This window comes from Empidonax traillii, unplaced genomic scaffold, assembly GCF_003031625.1.
Source record: "Empidonax traillii isolate 1590-97213 ecotype Southwest subspecies unplaced genomic scaffold, ASM303162v1 scaffold72:size2462915, whole genome shotgun sequence".
Taxonomy (NCBI): domain Eukaryota; kingdom Metazoa; phylum Chordata; class Aves; order Passeriformes; family Tyrannidae; genus Empidonax; species Empidonax traillii.
The window spans coordinates 1,627,342-1,649,374 of record NW_020955265.1 but is presented as its reverse complement, the minus strand read 5'-3'; the positions used below and the strand labels follow the sequence as shown (position 1 = coordinate 1,649,374).

General features: G+C 37.7%; 1 protein-coding gene across 1 annotated transcript in view; it reads right to left on the bottom strand.

Annotated features, from left to right (window-relative positions):
• The window catches only part of LAMA2 (laminin subunit alpha 2), a 270,298-nt gene that overhangs the window by 3,952 nt on the left and 244,313 nt on the right, over positions 1 to 22,033 (bottom strand). Inside the window, exons 52-59 of the mRNA XM_027880560.1 lie at positions 20,172 to 20,292; positions 17,776 to 17,994; positions 16,323 to 16,471; positions 13,307 to 13,483; positions 12,251 to 12,488; positions 7,530 to 7,642; positions 5,880 to 6,069; positions 3,370 to 3,525 (exon numbers count right to left, since the gene is read on the bottom strand). Of these exons, the coding sequence (XP_027736361.1) occupies positions 3,370 to 3,525; positions 5,880 to 6,069; positions 7,530 to 7,642; positions 12,251 to 12,488; positions 13,307 to 13,483; positions 16,323 to 16,471; positions 17,776 to 17,994; positions 20,172 to 20,292 (1,363 nt within the window). The remainder of the gene's footprint in view (positions 1 to 3,369; positions 3,526 to 5,879; positions 6,070 to 7,529; positions 7,643 to 12,250; positions 12,489 to 13,306; positions 13,484 to 16,322; positions 16,472 to 17,775; positions 17,995 to 20,171; positions 20,293 to 22,033) is intronic.

Below are 22,033 nucleotides of genomic sequence, written 5' to 3'. Positions count from 1 at the left end.
TAAAGTATGCAATCAAAAAGTACATTTCCTCTGCTTCTCTGCTGGATTTATGGAACTGACTAAAACTTGAATTTTACATGGCTAATGCTTAATATCTGATTGTAATTGGAATCTAATCTTAGTCATACTGAGGATGAATTACATTACTTTTCAGTGATGTGATCTGAGTCACATCTACTTGGCTTAATGGCAGGGACATAAAATAATACACTGCATAATGAAACATAGCAAATTACATCAGCAATGCAGGAATTTAATGGTCTATACTTTACCTTTTTAATTGACTAGGTTATGGGGTTTGCAAGTAGATGAAGATACTGGATATAGTTCTCTGGGCTCCTGGTAATTTTACTAGTTTTTTTTTTTCTTCCTTTAATCACTTTACTGTGGGCCTAATGTTGCATGGTAAGGCAGAGGTAATGCAGGTACGCAGCTACTAAAATGAACAACCCTATGTAAAGGTTGTTGACTGTATGTAGTCTGATGACCACAATGATAAGCGTCACTCTGCTGGCCAGAAAGGCAAGTGGAGGCATGGGAGGCACTTAGGTATAAGGAGGCGCCTGTGCAGGGCAGCAAACTGCAGCTCCAGTTTGGTTTCTGCACGGGGCACGCACGACTCTGACTCCCAATGGGTGGTGTGTGCACACTTAAAATGGTGGTGTAAGTACGCAAGATCTACCTGGGGCAGGAGTGAGGGGCTACCTAGGCTACACCCTGGGCTGCCTTGGCTGTGACCAGAGCATCCCAGTGGGACTTCTACAAGCCACTGGCATCTCCTCCAGAGCTTTCCCTCCCTTATTCCCTCCAAGGTGTGCAGAAGCTGCATTTTGGTTCTCACATTCAGACAAGGGCTTTGATCTTTGACTTAGAATTAGAAAAGTCTATCCCTGGTATCAGAGGGAGAGAACAAAATGATAAAACACGTACTTTGAGAAAGAAAAAGAAGATATATTCATTAAACAGTGCAGTAGAAAAGAGTAAAATAAACATCTGCATATAAAATACAGCCTAGAAATATGAGCAAATACAGAAAGGATAGAGGTGCATCTGCAGAGACAAGTCTTGACTCTGCACACTACCTCCTCTAACAATATTCTGACTAGTAATTGAAAGAATTTCCAAGAATTTTCTTGCAAATCAAAGCTGTATGTACGGTGAAATTATAAAGCTTATTACACCTGTACAAAAGTTTCACAAGAACTTAAGCAATATCACTGAATAAATTCAGTTCTGAGCTGAACATTACTTTCTGTCAGATTCTTCATAAATAGACCTTTCTGTAATTTCTAAGTGAAAGTCATGTCCAGATCAACAAGTTTTGTTATCAAAAAAGAAAAATGCCGGAAAAGAAAACAAAACTTGCCATCTTCAGTGCAAGAATAAATCACAGAAATGCAAGATTTGTAGACAATTCAATAACATTCCCTAGTTTAAAATTTCACTTGGCTTATGGAAAAGCAAATCCGGTTATACTTTAGCACGGTAACAGGTAATATAATCTCTGTTGCTGAAAGCAGAGTTTTGCATGCTTAAAATGTGAGTTCTGCTGAAGCCAAACAAGTAGGTATCAGTCTTCTGCACTGAACAGAAAGCCAACCCACCTCTGGTTATATAATAGATTAGTGTCTAAAAAGGCTGAGTGTTTAGAAGAAAGTCTTAATTAAGATAACATATCCTTTCAACCTAATTTGCTTCAGAGCCTTTACATGAAGCCTACAACACAATACTCTCTTAATACATCCCTGGGTGTGTATTTTACTGAGAATGACTGGGAGACAAGCACCATTTTTTACGTGGCATTTGAAGTCACAGCTTCATTTAAGTCCCAAAGCATTTAAGACTATCAGGATCTGACATGACTGTTATTGCCAGACTGAGCCATTTATCTGCATGGGTTCCCTCCATTACTTCTGACAAAGAGCAATAGGTAAGGATTTAATGTTATCTTTCTCCTTAGATTAGTATTTGTAAATTGCAGATATCTTTGAAAGAGCATGATTTGATACTATTATGAATTATATGTTGCGGGTAATTAGGTATTGCTTTTGCTTTTCAGTGTCTCAGATTTGTCTTGGTAAATCCAAATTATCAGTAGATCTGCCTCTGTTTGGGCATTCTGCACAACTCATTATTTGCCAAGAAACATGATCTTACAGGTCAGGTTTTTTTATGGAACACAACTCTCAGATGTAGAGTCATTGCTCATACCCATTATTCCCTGGCCATGAGTTATTACAGGGAGTCACTTAAGCAGGATCTAGGAATTCCTTTTCTGTATTTATTTTGTCTACCCAAACTGAGGGGCTCTTGCCTGTTTATAGAGTAGTATTTGCCATCTGTAATCATCTTAGTACAGTGATATTTACCTACTTGCAATTTCTTTGTGAGTGTGTTTTGTTCCCTTACCAGATTTGTACTTTTGCCTTCTCTTTACCGATTCTGTATAAATATCCAGGATGAACCCAGACAGAGCTGCTACTCACATTCCATCTTTTGTGTCTCTGAATTGTGCTGCACTAGATGGCTAATTTGTTATTCACTATAATTAAATTCACTCAAATTCTGGCTTCTTCTTTGAAAGAACCCTCTGCACAGAGAAAAGTTAGGCATGGAAGAGGTTTTTCTCTGATTCAGATACTGATGTATCTGGTGAGGCTGGAACAGCCTCAGGAAAGTGAAATGACTGACATGAAGTTGTGCAGATAGATGCAGCAAATGGCTTGGGTGAGAGACTAGAGTGTTCCTAGCTAATTCTACAAAGTTTAAGCCAAAGTTATATTCACTTCCCTGGGCTCTCTGTTTTTCAAGGTATCTTCCGTGTCAGCATGGAAGCTGGCCATTTGAACCTAAACAGTGATAAATATGCACATTTGATTTGGAAACAGAAAGAAGACAGCAGAATTTTCATGGCCTTACTTCAAAACACATTCTCTCCTCTTTTAGTAATACCAACACAAAACTGATTACCAGAGTGGCAGTACTACTGGGTACTTTGTCCAGGGTAATTTTGCCTTCTGCTGCTTCTGGTAGGAGATGCTTTCTGTTTATTAGCATTTGTTGCTAGATAAATTTCAGCAATGAGAAAGGGTAAGTGGTACTCAGGAACCTATATGCTACCTACTCTGATCCAAGTGGATACAGGTGTATGGAACTTTCTGTTTTTCTATAAGAGTAAGTAACTCTGCTATTTCTATTTCTATTATTTGTTGCATTAACTGGATTCCGAGTGAAAGGATGTAGTGTACCTCTACTAAGGTCCATCTTATCCATCTGAGGGAAAAGCAAAACAAGACAAAACTGGAAAGACATTGGTACCAATCAAGACATACTTACAGAGTGTAAGATAACCTAAACAAATTTGCTTACCGGACCAATTCTTCTGGTTGTGTAATTAATGGGCAATCCTCCAACATACAGCATTCCTACAACATCTAATATATCGGCTTTCTTGGGGCTAACAGTCCTGTTTGAAATATCATCTACTATAAGGTTTCCTTCTTGCTTTGTTCGAATTACTTTTATCTGGAAAGACACATAAATGCAATACAATTACAGATAGTTTTCTGTCAACAAAGCATTTCCAGATTGTAACCAGACTTACAGGCCAAAATGTGTAACAATACAGGAGAAAGTAGTAGGAGTGGTTACAGAAGCACCATGGCAGCAACTATGGATGATATTTATGGAACAAAGCTCCTGAGCAATGTTTTATGCAACCATTTGACTGTCTTTTAATTGCATCTGGGTTAGGAGGCATCAGGACTACTACTTATTAGAATTACTGAAAAGACTTGAGATTCCTTTAGAAAGCTTCATTGCTGTGTTATAATAGGTATGGTAAAATAATTTTTTTCCTGGAATTAGACAGCAATTTTAAGGACTGAGAATAGTAAATTCTGAATGTTAATGGCACTGGTTGCAAATCTTTATTGCAGCACACATTTGCAGACAATATTGAGTTTATGATTCCACTAGCTTGGACATGCCTCAGGTCACAGTTCATGCTAGAGCATAAGACTATGTTCTGTTGGTATTATGGCTTCTGTTCAGACAAATGGGCTGTGAATTGCATGGAGGAAGTGCAGTTGCTGAAAGAGCTGAGTAAATCCTACCCCAACAACCACAGGCCAATGTCTTTCCAGAGGTTTATACTGAAACCTCTACAAATCAGTATAATAATGGTTCTGCATAAAAAAGGGATAAATGCATCATGCATATTAGCGGATTTCTAAACAGCACAGTAGGTGGCTCACCAGAGCAGCAAAGAGAGACAAAGGGCATTTTTTGGCTTTTCTTTAGTGTGGCTGCTTCTGCTTCAGTGTGGCAGCATATCTGTCATGCAGTGGGAATGACTGAACACTGACAACGGTGGCCTGAAGGTGAGGGACTGAACTTGGTGTTTACAGGCAACTGTAAATTTGAGATGGATAACTACACCATGGGCAGAAGGATTAGGTGAGTGAGACAGGAACTGCGAACAGACGCTCTTGCAGAGAACCTAAAAAGATAGCAGCAGCATGATGTGGCTTCTGTAGGCCTGATGGAAACGTTTTAACCTAAATAATTTCGTATGGAGAAAAGGTTGTGATTAAAAGGATTATTTTGAGGAAAAACTCCTGCTTTCTTAGAAACAAAGACTGTGGCCTTTTCTTAAAGACATTGCCTTTCCCTCCTCCCCCCTCTCAAAATGGATTTTCTTGTGCTTTTTGGGAGTTGTCTTCTTTCTCCCCTACAGAAATAGGATCTACAACAAGGGGCCCTCTCATGGAGTGTCAAGCTATATGCCCAAAGGGCACAATCTTCCATTAAGAAATACATGCTCCAGTTATTTCTCTTAGAATAAAGAGGACACAGCTAAAGAAGAAAAACATATCTCTTCTGTATGTTCAGAAGGACTAGCAAGGAGAGGCCTTAGTCTACTGCCAGTGCTCCTAGACATTATATTGTATAAAACAGATAAATGATGAATATAACTTCATTTTTCCCCTTATGAAATAACTTGGTGTAGAGCAGTTGGTATCACCAAAAAGTTCATGGCTAAAAATCCAGTGAAAATAAAATTTCTGGAGAATAGAGTGGGAATGAAGCAATTAAAGTGTAAGAGAAAATGCAATTAGATTTTTTTTTCATTCGGTGATGAGATGTGGATGGTGAATTTCCAAATATCTGTACAAAATTCAGCATATCTTAAGGTATATAATTTGAAAACATAGTTATATGTATTCTTTTCTTCACTGTCTTTATTGGTGCTTTCCAGCATGTTACTTGATGAATATACTATGAGTTTGTTGTCCTTGCCTACTAAATAAGAAATTTCATGGTTGTGATGTGATTTCTTCTCTTAGATCTAAATGCCACAGGCATTGCATGTAATGCTCCCCCTCATAAAGTCACAGATGGAGCTGCCAAATACATCCATGTATATCATATTCATTCCCTAATGAATTAATAATCCATAACACTTACCTGTTACCTCTTTTTTTTTTTTACCTCTTTTTTTTCATTATTTTTCTTTATTCTTAGCATTATGGCTTAACAATGACATTATTAATGTAGAAACAACTGGCTTTAATGATGTATTCCATCATCATGAGCTGGTACTCACCTGAGCCCTATTAGGCAGGAAGGAACATTTCCTGCAGTTCCTTACCATAAATGGGACATATTTTAAATATGTCCAGAAATATGTTCCCTGAAGGACAAATTTCTGTGTACCACTGAATCTGAAGACTCAAATTTTGCTAGATGATTTTTTTTCCAGAAAATCTTAGTTGTAAAGTTTGGCTTGTGTAAGTTACATTGGAAAACAGCTTAAGGCAAAATAAAGCTCACTCTTAGCATTGCAAAGAATAACATAGCATTAGAGACTATCATACCTTGTGCCACTGGCCATCATTTATTTTGTTTGGAATCATTGTGTTGGTGTCTCCACTCCCCAGATCATAACTGAAGTAAGGCAGACCATTCTTTATCTGAACTGTAGCAAAATCAGCATGGTTGATGCGGGCCATATAAAATAGCAAGCCAGAATCAGCTGTTGTTCTGAGTTCAAATTCAATTGTAAGTCTATAAATCAAACGAACAGGAAAACCGTAAGCAGGGAAAAGATATTTGGAGTCAGGGAGTAGACAAATTCATCTGCTTTACCTTTTTATGTTCCCCTAAAAAAATTATACAGTTAGTGGCCAATTCTCCTTGTCCATTAGAGTTCAAGAAAAATAATTTGGTTATCTGCAACTTGCATTTCACACATATCTGATCCCTAACGTGAGTGTTCATTAGTCACTTTACTGTGGAAATACAAAACTGCAATCTTGGCATAGAATTTCAAGATATAATTCTCAGCTGCAGCTGTAGAAGCTAGAAAAATCCCAGCACTTGTAAAATTCCAGCAGCGTTATTCATCATCCACACAACGCTCACAAAGAGGAGAGAGCTGTAGTGACAGCTGGCAAATGGTGAATTTCTAATGAGTTGTATTGCCTGAAGACAGGTTGCAAAACTTTTAAAGATGCAGAGAGAAGAGTTTACAATGAGGATATAAAATACTTATTCTGATTTCTCCCAACAGAAAATGAGGCTGTGTCTGAGCAGGTCTGCTGACCCCTCAGACAGAATGGTAATGCCAAGAACCTCCTCTACAGCAGAGAAGCTGTGAAGAAATTCTTTCTATTCTCTAGATGCTAAGGTTGTACTGGCAACACCTCACTAACCTATCTCAAGCTGGGCTGCGAAGTCAGTACCTGAAAGTAGTTGATAATATAAATGTGAAAAATCATTGCATGAAAATGATCAGGCCAGGATCATTCCTACTTTTCTAAAATTAGCATATGTGAAAATACGCAGTACAACATCTTTATAGGGAAAAATAAGTGTGAGCCTTATGGATTAGTAAACAATAAGGTAACAGAAGTGCTTAGTGGTGGGACATGGCATATTTGTTAATGACCAAGTACCTTCAGAGAAAAATGAACAACTAACAAGTTATAGCTTCACAAATCCATTGAAAATAGCTACATTTTTATACATAGTTCTTGAAATTCTTTGGCATGTCAACATCTATATGTATATATTGTTACACTTTAGGGGGTGATGTCATTTTGCCTGTTTCCTGTACAAGCTTGATCTTAACTACTGGAGGAAAGGGGAAAAAAGTTTTTCTTATTAAAAGAAATTATCAAGTTACTGAAAAAAAAAACTTTCTTCTGAAAAAGCAACCTATGAACTCATTTGCATGACATGGATCCATTCTTCTGTTTGTTTTTCTGATAATCTGTTTGCAATCTGCATGTGCCCAAAGAAAGAGGTAAAGTGTTTTTGTGACAGCTACTTAGGTGGGCAATTCATTGCCTAGATTTCATGCTTTAATGCTATTTTAGGTTTTGTTAATGAAATGAATTAGTCATAGGATGTGATTTTTTTCAGATCATGTCCATAATTTTGGGAGATGCTTTTGAAAGTATTAGGAGGGGCATTTTATTTTGACATTATTCCACCAAAAGTCATTGCTGAAACAAACAACGTACCTGTTTTTCACTTTGGTGTCATCAAATGCAACTGCAATGTGGCTGTTCCTTGAAAGACCAAACTGCTTTCCACCTTCCAGAATGGATGGTACTATGTCAGCAGCACAGGAATCCTGCAAAATATACAGCAATCGTAAAAACTTCATGTTTTTTTATCTGTCTCAGCTGTGTATAGGCTGTGAGTCTTCCAATGGTTCAGGACAGAATATTCTACCTAGTTGAGAGACTGGCCCTGCAATTTTCCAGTGTGTTGGCGTCTCATCACACCAGCTACAGTTATAAACCAGTATGACAGGAACTTGGTGTAAAAGCAGAGCTCATTAAGTTGGCTGTAAAAGCAAATAAAAGTAATATATGAACATTGCTGCTTTCACGCTTTAATCAGTGGGCATTTACAAGAGTCTTAAGTGATTTCCAGGCAGCTCAGTGTACTCTTAGCTCCCATAACTGAGTTTTACACAGTAGGATGCCCTCTTACAGAAATGAAGCAAGATCGAAGTTTTAAAGCGAAGCTTTGTTGGTGACTTGCAATGTAGTCACCTTAAAAATAATGAGTTAAAAGTAGTTTCAGATCCTGCACCTTTCAATGAGTCCTCCATTTTACTTCTTTGTATTGTTTTATAACTATAATCTTTGTTTAATGTGCTGTTCTTTTCCGTGGTGCTGGTGAAAGGCCCCCCAAAACAATAAGGGAATCTGAATAACCGATGGATAGACATAACAACTGTTGAACTTCCTGAGCTGTCTAATGTAGACACATTACTGAGGGAATAAAGAAAGAAACCCCTCCCTGTCTGTTCCACCTCTATTAATCTTGAAGCGGTGCAAGGTAAAATATCTTCTGCCCACTATAATTTTCCCTTTTTAATTTCACTAGGTCTTTTACTCTCTGGCCCTAAAGCTCTTGTATAGGGGTGCCTGGGGCAATGTGAGACCATGGTAATTACCAGCTCCTACTCATGTCTAGCTTTTGCCTCCCACTGAGAGTATTGTGAAAAAACTACTCAAAGGATCTAACACAACACAATATCAGGACAATACCACTGGGAAAAAAACAGCTGCAAGCTCTGTTTTTAAACACTGTGTCTGCTATCATTTTGGGTTGGCGACAGTCTCTTATTTGAGCCCTGACTCAGCAGGGACCTGCAAAGCACAAGGTGCAATGCCTTGCTTTCATATAGCTTTCTGTGAAACATTTTGAAAATATGAGTGACTCAGGCACTGAGATTTCAGCTGCAAAGAGGAAATTTCTTTCCCTCACTCATTCAGTAATGTTGTATTTTTTGCTTTCACACGTCACAAAAATCTCCACAACAGTATAGAGCACTTCTAAAAATTAGTTTTCCATAATGAAATGAATGCTCTGGTTTGAATATGACAGAGAAGAGCACCATGCATTATAACAAGTACACATCAATATGCAATGGAGGGGGAAAAATAGGGAAAATTCAGTAGTATCAAGTGAGATGAAGAATGTGTGACATCAGTCTTCCAGCAATCACCAAATCAGACAAAAAAAAATCATATTCCCATAATGCAGTGTAAAGTTTTGAATTATTTTAAGCTTTGTGGGCTTATCTAGAAATTTAACAACTATGTTAATAGTAATACTATGCATATAATACTTTCAATAACATTTGGACTTGCTAAAATTTGAAGATTTTAAAGGGAAAAAACTAAAAGGGAAAAAATCATTAGGGCATGTTTAAAAAACTCCCAGATTTTATGCAAAAGCCTGTGTCTGCCTTTATTTTATCAAAGGACTGCCAGCTTTACAGCCTTCACAAGACTGCACTAAGCATGGATTAAAATATCTCAGCTTTGTTTTTTCAGTAATGGCCTTAATGTGTCCTGGCTGTTTAATAATCTTCCATACTACATGAGTCTCAAGACTGAACTCTTTAGCTGCACTTTACTTCAGTCTTACCAGATGTCAGGGACTTGAACGGGAGGTCAAGAAACTAGGTATGTCTGGCAGTGGAAATAAGAACAGAAAAGCCCACTGGTGGACTGTCACACATTCTCTACATTCTCATTTGCTGTATTAGCAATTACAAAGAAAGCAATTAGTGGAAAAAGGGAGCATTGAAGCAGTCCCCACAGTTCACTAAGTACTGTTAATAAAACAATGCAGTAATGCCTGAAGAAATAGCGGAAGATACCATCACGGAGTCAAATGCAGAGGTAATGCTGGCGCTCTTCAATTCAGTGGCAAGTGAATCCTGGGAAGCAGTGAATAACATGAGGCAGAAGCAGCAGTTACTCAATGCTGAGAAACATTTTGGCATCTATAGCAAGCAGGGGCAGCAGACTGATGATGGATGTTATTTCCCAAATGTCCTACTCCTCAACCTTGTCTTGGTTTTAGTAGAGGGTAGGTTTTTTTCTCATTTGGGATTAAACTGCCCTCTCCTTTTCATGAAGATGGATAATGGAGAAAATGTCCTAAGAGGACTTAAATAGAACAGATACCTTATTTAAGCCTACTTTGTTAAAATACTTTTTTCCTGCTGTGTATTTTCCATATACAGTCTTCCTACTCTGAGATTCTCTATAATTTACTGCCATATGAGTATTCTCTCTTTACCACACTGTAGTTACTTATTTGTTGCAACATTTCCCTGAAAAATACTTTGGAGAACTTACTTACATGAATGTAAACTAACCAAAACTTTGCCTTATTTAAAATACTTTCTAGTATTCAACATACTAACACAGTTTCAATTTTTCCAAGAGAGAAGTGGAGTAATGGTGTTTTACTTAGATCTTTATTTTGAATTCCTATCTCAAATTATCATGGCTCTAGATATGTTGATATACAAAACTCACCTATTTACAAGGGAACTAGTTTCCAATATTAATGAGAAGATCTATTCCTTCCAATTTTGCTGTTTAAAAGTTAGTGCTTATACTCTTAGAAAGTGTGCACTTGCTCTTTCATGCACTTCTGTGTTGGTTTGTTTTGTTTAAAAGGTTTGATCAAGGGATAATATGTCTGCATTCCTTCACTACAGTGACCATTAAACTGGACAATCCTTTTTACCTTGTTGTTGCCTGGTTCCTTATCTTTCTATGGTAGCCTTACTGTACAGTAAATTTGCTTTCAGCTCCAAACAAAGCCACATTGGAACCCTTGCGTTACAACTACTCCACCTTGTGGGAACGAATCAAACCCGCTGCCCTAGAGCATTAAAAGGCTGACGTTTATAACTGCGGGGCTCGGGTGCCTTAATAACTAAGACGGAGCTTGCCTATGTTGAACCCAAGGCTTCCATTTTCAGGCACACAGATGGCTGCGTGTGATGTGGAGATTTCACTACTGTCAGAAAAGTTCATTTAGATAAAGCTGTGCCATATGTAGCCGGACAGTGAAGGTGGTCATGAATCTCAAATACAAAATAACCTTAATGAGTTAGGGGGTTTGGACCAATTTTTATACCAGTTTTCATAGAAATCCTTCCTATGTCTGAGGAAAACCAGATACGTGTTCTGAAAACAAGACTGTTGACTGGGAGTGACTGCGGCAATGAATTCAGGTTCCTTTGTCTCTCTTATGGACTTGCAGCCTCATTGAAAATTACAACTGTTTTTGTTGGGGTTTTTTTTTGGTGTCCTTCGTGCAATTAATTGATAATTTTAATCTTTAGGTCACACAAAAACCCCCAGTATAAACAAATTTGGTGTTCTGTAATGTTGTGTCAATGAGGAGGTGGGAAACAGGAACAAAGATTTAACTTGACCCAAAATAATTAAAAGATTCTCTGAAGCAAATCTGTGAGAAATTTTCAAGATTACTGACTCTTTTGTATTTGCTATAGATATATATAAAAAGGAAAGTTAAATATTACAGTTGTTAACTTCTCAGAACTGTCTTATTATGGTAGCGTAAATTCTGCTCGTGTAAACAGGCTCCTAACTTGGGAATGTGCAGTTTTTTCACACTTTCTGGAAACCTCAGTCATACTTAACTATAGCCTGCATAAACCTGTGGGTTGTATGCAGGTTTAACAACATGCAAAGAATTTTGCCACCAGTAATATCTTTCAGTATATATATTATTCAGTTTAATATTCAGATATCTAAGCATATATTTTCTGGACAGTAAAAATGTTGCATCAACTTACAAAAGTACTACACTTGTGACAGAAGAAATTTCTTCCTTCAATTTTGTTGTATAAGGTTGCTTGTTATTATCTAGCTATTTAAGGTTACTGATAAGAACAGATGAGCTCAATTTAGTAGTGACTGGAGTTTCATTTTGTAAGTCTCCTGAATAAAGTTATGAAGTAGCAGGGGAGAAATTGCCATATCAAACAGATCTCCTGGTTTACCTTTTTCTTCATCCTGTCACTAATATGACTGTTATTATCTGCATAACAAAACAGTACAAGAAACCATAATGACACAGATTTCCCATAGGAAAATTTCCCTTCCAACCCCAAGCAGATAGTGGTTGGGTTACATTCTGGGGTGTAAGGGTTTATGGCTAAGCATGCAAGCCAAAGAGAACTCTAATGCTATTTCATTCTTTAAATTACTGTTGTGATAAGCAAATGACATCAACCAGTTCTCCATTATCCACAGGTTTTACTGACCTGCAACAAGGTGTTCCCTTTACAGTATCATGCGGGATTGTTACTATTTTTGTGGCAAAGTGCTTCATTATTCTTCATGGGTCACCCTTCAATTTTGCTCAGAGAAAGAAACTTTTAAAACTTTACCTGACTGAAATGACCTACACTTACAGGGGCTGAAGATAGAGATGGTGTTGGAGGAGGAGAAGCAGGAGGAATCTTTGGCCCTTCTTTCTCCCCATTAATTCCTGGTTCAGGTTGGATCAGGACTGTTGCATGAGTTGGTTTATCTTCATCCTCAGGTGGCCTAACCTCTGGTTCTAGAGTGGGACATCGGCCAATATCTGCATTTTCGAAGGACACGGGTTGAGCAAAGTCCATGGGGCTGAGAACACACAAAGAAATTGATGTCTGTTATTACTTTTTCCACCTTTTTACTACCAATTTATAAAGAATAGTTATTTGCTGTAGGGTATTTTCACTTCACAGGACAGAAAAGCCAGGATTCATCCCATCCTGTAAAGGTAGGTACAGGTACAAAAGCAGAACACTTAAATTGGAGGTGATCATAGCACTGGCTTTCCTTCCTTCAGTCAGTGCAGAGAGACAGCCATCCTCCTTGTGAAACTTTACCAGCTCAGCTGCTTTCAATCACATTGCAGAGAAGTCCTCTCTGATATACAGTGATGGACTGTGGGGTGATGAGATCCTCATTTAGGTACTTCAGATTTTTGAAAGAAAGATTTACACTGGAACTTTCCATAAAGGTTTTACTTTATTCACCATTCCCTTTCTTTTTACTTAAAAGTTCCAGATTACCGCATTTCCCACAAAGCAAATTGATTCCCATAGTGCTTCTCAAAATTTGTATACTCTTGGAGGTGAACCTTACTTAAACGAAGTGTTATAGTACACCCTAAATACGTATCACTGATGCACATCTTACTGCAGTGTTATTGTTTAATTTCTCTGGTTTTATGGATCAACAGACAGTGTTGGCTTGTCTGTAAAACGGTTAATTATTGCATAGCCTTTGGAGAGTATATTGTAGACAAAATCAAGGAAGGGCATTAAAAGAAACCAGATCATATCCTAGGATTTCCTCCTAGTATGATTCCTTGCAAGAATGAACTTTCTTCTGGCCCCCAAGGTAGTCAACCAGACCTCCTTAAATGGGCGTTTGTTGGCATCAGTGAGACTTACGTGGCATTGATGACAAGATTCCATATACAGCCCTCAAATGGTGGTATATTTCGGAGAGGTGCAATGTGAAACTGAGAAGAAGTACCACCCACAAAGAGTTTCTTAACAGAGATGGGCTGGTCTGAAGGCAACCTCTGAGTCTGGACTTTGTCTTCATCAACTTGAACAGTGAACATCCTGTGAAAAAGGTTTGAAAGCAAAGAAACAGATATTTTACTCTGGGCATTGCTTGCATTGAAATTACCCCTTTGCAGGCCCCATTTACTCCTACACTGGTTGTAACACTGAGCAACCCAAATTATGTAATTAGCAGCTCACATTAAATGCACATTAAACACTAGAGGGTTTTCAGCCACTGCTGTGCTTCCTTTATTAGTTGTCTGACAAAGCTTAGCAAAACTGTGCTGTGGAGGGCTGACAATACCAGACTGTTATTGTATAGGAAGAAGTGTTTGTGGTGTGGCAACAATGACCCAGTAAGGGCCAAGCCTGCTGTACTGTGATGGTAGATATAATCACCTAGAGCTCAGCAGGATGAGAATAGCCCAGGGTCACATTTTGTTTGGACTCCCTATTTCCCAGTTTGTACAAGTTATCTTGCTGGGGCACAAGCACTGCTACAGACTGCTCTGATTGCAGGATCAACCAAGCTTTTTTCTGGGGGAGATGGCAGAGTAGGAATATTGCTGATTGTTCACCATGTACTGATAGAGGTGCTATATTTCATTCCCATGAGTAATTCACATGGCAAAAGTCAAAGACAACGCAGTCCCATAGAAGATACTGGTAAGGCTGAACAGAGGAAGGTAGAAGCCTCTGAAGCAGAGCACCACTGACTGACCATCAGTTTTTGGCAAATAACCTCACGTTTGTCAACTTCAAAATTGTATTGAACTCCAGTGTTCTTCTTTAACTATAATTACAAATGTCAGCAAATGAATACTGAAAATATTTATTGTAAAGAGGATTATATTCACAAGTAACATACTTGGCTTTCTTATTTACACAAGTCCTAGAGAGAACTGGATAGTGAGTTAAGTACCTGAATTACATGACTGCTGTACTACATGCAAATTGTCCACTTTCCTCATAGTTTTGGATATATTCATTTGGTCTAGAAAGCTGCTGAATAAGAAAGTGATTAAGTTTTCAAAGGGTTGAAGGAAGAAGGTATTAAGAGATTTATCTTTCAGGATAATCTCTTAGGAAACAGAAGGAGTGAAATTTCTCTGGAGGCAGTTCAGAGCAACAGACTAATTTAGATTCTATGCAGTGTCCCAGAGAGGACACTTCTCTCCACTGCCTTCCGAGGAAGTGTAGAGAAATCAGACTGTCATTACTCAAATTATCCTTTGTGCTGTTGCATATTAGCCATGGAGCCATGGCTAACCATGGTAAACATTTTGGGTCCAAGCAGAACGTGCAATTATGTACATTAGTCTGCTATATAGTATCCTATAATGACCTTGGAAGCAAATACTTCATAATTATATGGACAATTATCTCTCTGAAGAGTTTTCACAGGGTGTTCCTCACATTTAATAAAATAAAACTTGAGTTTGTGATGAGCGGGGGAAGGGTTTATCTTCATTTATACCTTTTCACATCCATTTCAGGTTACAGAAACTGCAGAGTTCAGACAACTAGTTTTGTAACAAAGCTTCTTTGAAAACGCAGAGGTTTCATCTGAACGAGCATCATCACTGGATAGCATTGTACAACAATTGTGCCTTGATGTATCCTCACATGTACCCTAACAAGGTCAAACTGCTGTACCTGTCATAGCACTACTTAAAAGAACCTACTTTTTTGTTTAGAGCCTTTAATTATTAGCTGCATATTTGTGTTCTGTCATGGTGACATAAAATGTATCACAAAAAGTATTCATCCATTTCCAAAATAACTTCTTCTCCTAAAGAATTTGTGTTTTGACTTTAGTCACTGAAGTAGAGGAGACATATTTTCTGAAGGCATTATTTACAAGAGGTTTTTTAACAATAAAATGGAAATGCAGTCAGAAAGTTATACTGATAAAGGACAAAACAAAGGAAAGTAAATTACAGAGAGGACAGAAGGGCACCTCGGGAGTAGACAGATGGGAATTGTTGCTCAAGAAGGCTGCAGTGCTGTGGGGGTAAGAGGGTGAAGCTTAGTCTTCAGTGTGCTTGCATAAGTGCATTGTGTAACATGCTGGGTGCCACATCTTTCTGATTTTTTTTTTTGAACAACATAGAACATTATGCATAGTACTCTAATCCACTGGACGTCCACATTTATGTGTTCAAATGTCCATAAGAAACCCTGCTTGGAAGAAGGGCTATTCCAGGCAATAAATAATAATGACTGCCTGAGTCCTACACACTACAGTAGTGCTGTTTCTAGTCACTTTCTGAACAGTGAAGTGTAATAAGAAATTTTTACAATGTCTGAGAAAAGGCAAAGGAATTCAAGGGAAATTCTGTTTAAACAACATGGCCTGAGAAGCTCTGTGATGGCTTTTCCAATGAGAATGACTGTGGGACTGTGTGCTTTCACTGTTTTACCATATTTACCACTGTAACCACATGTACATACAGCAGCACATGGCATCTCAAAAAGACTACAGGCTGCTATGCTGTTGCTGTTTACACTTTTTGTAAATGGTAGGTTTTTCTACGTGTCTGCATTTTTACATGTTTTCTAAGGTGATTTACTGTACCACAGCAGTATTTCTCATTTACAGACACTATTAAGAAAATATATTTGCCAAGAATCAAAAGATTAAAGATGCCAGTTCAGACAAATACAGGTCTCTGGAGGAACAGGTTGATAGCCTAGGAAAGCATGTAAACCCAGCTCTGCAGACCAGTAAGCACTACAAGAAACTTACTTCTAAAAATTTTTGGATAATGATGGAATTACACTAGTTTTTTTGTCTCAGTAGAAGTATTTATATGGATTGCCAAAGACATCAGTAGATTTGCTTTGTTGAATTAGCTGTGCTGTGTGGTCTGTAGCACTTTCAGGAATTTTTTACCCTTTAGCTCGTTCTATCCGGACGGAGTGTGCTCTGCCATCGTGAAACTCGCCAGCCTCTGGTCTAATGGTGATTCTGTGGGGATCCCTCATCCCAGTGGAGATATGGACTTCTAGTCGACCTCTGTTCAGGAACACTGCATAGTAGGCCTGCAATGTATATGTTGGTATGAAAAGGTAAGCTGCATTTGGAAAGAAATTATTTCACTTAGTTTTACATTAGTGTGTATGTTTTATTGTCTTACACTGGTTTTTTAATTCTCACCCATAGAGAACACACCGTTGTTTCAGTTCTGCTGCTACATTTATTTTTGTAATGAGGAATGGGTAAAAGGAGGTCATGCCGGAAAACTTCAACAAAAGATTTAACTCTCTGCATACCTATTTTCAGGGAAGGTTGGAGGCTTCTAACCTACAATTCTTCTGGTTTTTGTTGTTACATTAACTGGTCTTAAACCCATCAAGCTCTGAATAGCATTGATCTCAGTATGAGTTTTGAGTTTGGAGGCTGGCAAATCATGCCAGTGGTTACTCCAGCAACAAAATCATATTGTAGTAGATTTCAGGATCTAACCTCCAGTTACTATAGCAATAAGTGGTCATGTTCCCTTCTGTGACCTGAAGAGCTGGAAAATGATAAAGGAGCCCCTGCCCTGAAGTCAATGTCATGCAGGTGAGCCATTACAACGTGCTGTCCCTGCAGTGTGTTACTACAGGTCACTGAGAGCTCCCTTCTGAAATAGGCAGAAAGGAGAATAATGAAATATCATTTCCCAGAAGTGCTGAAAAAAGAAAACATCAAAACATTCTGTTTATTGCTGTCGTAGTATGTCTGTCTGTTAGGATTATCATCAAGATTTAATCAAGATTCGAATAATTTTTGACAGCAACCACATTTCTACCTGTTAGTCACTTGGGACACTATGGATTTATATAGGAAATTTTTATTTTGTGGGAGAGAAGGAGAGGCTGGAGCACTCGAGTGCAGTGGTCCCAAACAAGAGTCTTATCTTACACTACTTTCAGCAGCTTCTCCTTTTTTCTCTTTTGGTCTCAGGGGAATTAGAATGATCCTCATTTATATCTCTATGAAGAGGAATGAGACAGTTTCTAAGCTTTAGTAGTGCATAAATAGTCCTCGGAATGAGATTTGGTTAGGATTATTTAGGTTTGGTTAAAAAAACCAACATGAAATATGATAAAAAACCAAATTTGCTGCTTAGCAATAAGCAATGGATGCCTTACTGTAAATCTGTAAGAGAAACAGTTACTCCAGTGCAAAAAACCAATTCTGAGCTTCTACCAGATTCTTTATCTGGTAAAGGATAGCATTAGAAATAATTTATTCCCGAGCACTGAATTGATTATGAACATCTGACAGTGTCTTAAAACAAACTGAACGGAAGTTCAGTAAAATTCCGTGTTTTCTTTATCTTTTGCTGGGTTCCTCATACCTGTCCTGTCTGTCTGCGTCTTCTCCTCAGAGGGTCAGCTCTCCTTGCAGTGTACCTGCGCTTTCTTCTGGGGGGGACAATTGTGCCACTTGTGCCAAACAAGATGATCCCAGACTCATTCTTGGTGCTGAAGGAGAGATTGATTTCTGTGCCAGTGTCAAAAGAGACAGGCTGCAGTTCCACAAAACCTGGCTTGGAGAAGCTAACTGTATAAATGTTCTGTAGGAAGAAGAGGACAGGAAAGGTCATTAGTAGAATTAAAAGCAAGAGTATCAACCCACAGGAAGATTTCTTAACTAAAGGAATAAACTATGTAAATATAACCAGTGTGAAGAGATGGGAAGTGATAACAAACACCAATTTACTTCTCGAAGTGTTGTGCAAATAATAATTTACCTGTTTACACCTGGCATCATTAGAATATTCCTAGAATCCTGTCTTACAGGAAGGCAAAGTTCCAGTCTTATGCCAATATATCCTCTTGGATTAAAAATAACTGCTCAAGGGTGGAGGTTTTTTAATATGAAGGTTTTCCATTGAGTTAATACAGTTGGACTTTTCTCTTAAATAATGAAAATAGGTAACAACAGCCAATATGAACATAAACTAGATTCTGTTATTTGTCAGAAGTGCCCAGAAAATACTTCTCAATTATCAGTCATTGTTGCTTCACTACGAACCACTGCTGTCTTTATTACTCAGACTCATGAATGAAGCATTTGTTGCACATGGTCCAACTCTTTGGACATTGATATCCATTAACACAATTTAAGGAGTAGAATGTGTCATCAAATAACAAATCAGTGCATACACCTGAAGATTTTCTGTCACTGCTGCCAATTTATGTATTATTCCAGCTGTGGAAGACCAGTCTATAGAAACAGTGACTTCTTCTGAAGTAGTGTACCATTTTTTAAGTACAGCAGAACTGTTTTCAGGTCTAGTGAATAGATTATGCCAGATAAAATCACTGCTGGTGGTGCTCACCTTCCTCTGAAATATGAGGACATTTAAAAAACTGAGGGCATATCAGCCTTTACTTCACTGCCTCTTAATATTCCTACATATCTTGTTTGTACATTTGGAATACTGTATTTCTTTCCCCTATTTTAACTATTAACAAAATAGTTAATCCAATTAGATTTCATACTCTGAAACCTCAAGTGTTACAAAATAATGTTAAAAGCAAAGTACTTTCTAAGATTCATAGCAACAGAAGAAAATTAACACAGCTATCATTCTTTCCGATTCCGTAAAGAATCTACAATAAATGAGAACAAACATGAACCTCTGTATCAAAGGTTTGCTGAAACCAAATCAATAAGATTTAAAAGCATTTGAGCAACTTGCTTGTTTACATTTTAGCTTTATCACAAACTTGAAATCTTAAAATATGGATCTCATAACAGATCCATCTAGTCAAATATCCTGTTCGAGACTCCTGTTGCTATGTGCTTTTTTGCTCTGATGAGGGCCAGAGCTACAAAAGATAAAAAAAGAAAAATAGGGACCTCATCGTTATTTTGGCCTGGCCAAGTTCCAATAATGTTCAAAGGAAATTTTTAATGTTTTGTAGGAAATAAATATTTGAAGAGCATCAGGGTAACAGCAACTTATTTGGATTTACTGTAGTGATATCTGATATGGAACTCTAATTCTTACATCTGCTTGCTATTTGTTGGGAGACAAGTGTCACTGAAAGTATTTTTTATATATGAAGACTTTTCCATGGAAGATTACTACATTCCCTCCTGAATTTCAGATCAGATTCCTTGAATTCTATATTCATTGAAAGGCTGCTAATTGTAAGCAGCAATACCTGAAAATAAATGGTCCTGGGTTGTATTTAAAGCTAAAATAACATCAATTTTGCACATTCTTCATGATAGGTAAGAAACATGCCTTCCAGCTCAGTGGTAGCTCATAATACTAAGTGCTCATACCTCAGGTTTTATGTAGTGAATGACTTTATAAGAAAAATTAAAAAAAAAAAAAAAATTAAATCCTTGGGTTTTACATGCATCACAATTTTTTAGTTTTTGCAATGTTGTCATTCATTTCAGTAATGCCCATTTTAGTCAGCTGAAACAAAACTAGATCACTGCTATACGATGCAGAAAATCCTACACTTTAGGGACAGGGATATCTCAAGTGGCCTGGGATACTGTCAAAAAAGTTAGGATCTGGAAAATTGGTCTACTTCCTAATCAGAAAGATTTATTATTTCTTTCTCTTAAATATAACTGTTTGGATTTTCAGGTTAGAGTCCTTGTTTGATTTTGTTAGATTCTTATTTAAGGAATATGCCTTATATAATTAATCTATTATGCCATAAAACCAGAAACCAGAAAACATTTATACCCATTAAGGCCAAAATACATGGAAATCAGACTAACCTCCAGTGTGCATCCTTTGGTTAGGCCAACAAAATCAGGACTACTCAGTATATTATATGGTGTCCTTGAAATTTCAATGTCTTTGAGGCAACCTGTGTATTTCTCTAAGTTCACTTCAGGCCTAAAAAACATTTAGAAGTACAACACATTTTCAAAAATACAGATTAGGGAGAACACAGTCAGTCAGACAGACACACATACCCTTTCAGATGCACAGATGCTTGATTGTTATTTTAACTACCCACATACACTCAAAATGTTGCCTTCTACCATCTATCAGCAGATACTGCACTCTGCTTTGCATCACTCAAAGCTGTAATGGGAGATTCATCTCATCTCCAATTACAACAGTCCCCTTTTCCATTTTTTCTTTCCTTTCTTTAGGTTTTTTGGTTGGTTGTCTGGTTTGGTTCTTGGTTGTTTGTTTTTTCTTTCCTTCGGTAAAGGAGTTCTGTCACCTTTGGTGTTAAAATGCAGTGAGCTATAAAATAAGGAAATTGTTGTTCCTTAGGCAAAGCAGAAAGAGGCAAGGTAGGACATCATAATAGTAAGGAGAGACCTGAACTAGAAGTCATTTCATTCCTCTTTTTCACGCTAGATCCTAATGAAAGAGGAACTTTACCAGCATACAAACATTTTTTTCTATGTATTTTTGATATTTCCAGCATCTTTCTTATGAAAACTGCTGCGTATTTTCTTACGACACAGCAATACACTTGACTTTCTCAGGTAGCTAAAGAAAACAAAACACTTGGGTTTGTTACAGAATGTAACTATCCATCCAAAATAGGAAAATAATAGATTTCAAGTTCCATGTATGACTCATCAGCTGACTGACAGAAGAAATTAGAAACACCTTGAATGTAACACCAAAGCTCTCATGATTTAATGCAAAAGTATGATTTCCCAAGCCTGGGAACACCAGAGTGAGACCACAACTGCTGGCAACATCTGAACCAGGCTTGCCAGAAGAAAAGCCGTATAAAGTCACTTCAGAAAAAAATGTTGCCATTCATACCGTGGAGAGTAAATCCAAAAAGGAAAAAAGCACTAGTTAATTCACTCACAGTATTACCCATGTCTGTTTTCTAGAATATCTGAAAAAGATGAACAGCTCAAAGAAAGAAAAATCAATTTGGAAATTAAATAAGGCATTAAAATTTGTTTGAGGTGAGGGGAGGAGGGGTGGGGGAAGGTGGGAAGCAACAAACACTTCAGCTCTCTGGAAGGAAAGAAAAAAAATTAAAAATATGGATTACAAAATAAAACCATTTTGCACAGATACTAATCAGCTACATGTTTTGGCACCGAAAGCCATTCTTTGCATTATAGCCATCCTAGCAAGCATGATGTATTCTCTGGCAAATTAGTAACCTCGTATCCTCTACATAAGTTAAAGCAAGCATCTGGTTTACTAAAATGATCCATATGCTGCTTTATTTACAGTCATGTAGTTATGGTCACCTTTCATGTTTCATTTTTTTTTATGCCTAACTCTTCTCCAGTTCCTTTATGGACTTATTTTTCCAGCAGCAGAACAGTTCTGCTACATCATTGTCAGTGGTGCCCATAGACTCCTGTATTTGCCATCCAGAAACCATTCTTGTTACTATCCTCTTTCTGCCCTGTCCAGTGACAGATTGCCCTTATCCTGCCCTGTACCAGTAGTTGTTGTTGTAATTCCCAACCCATATCACAGAATCATAGAAGGGGAAAGGTTGGAAGGCAACACAGTGGGTCACATCTGGTTCAACCTCTTTGCAAACACTGAACACTTGCTCGGTGTTTTTAAGTCTTCCTTTTTCCTTGTCCCTTTCCAAAACATACCAAACTAGGTCCAAGTTCACTCATATCTGGGTCTT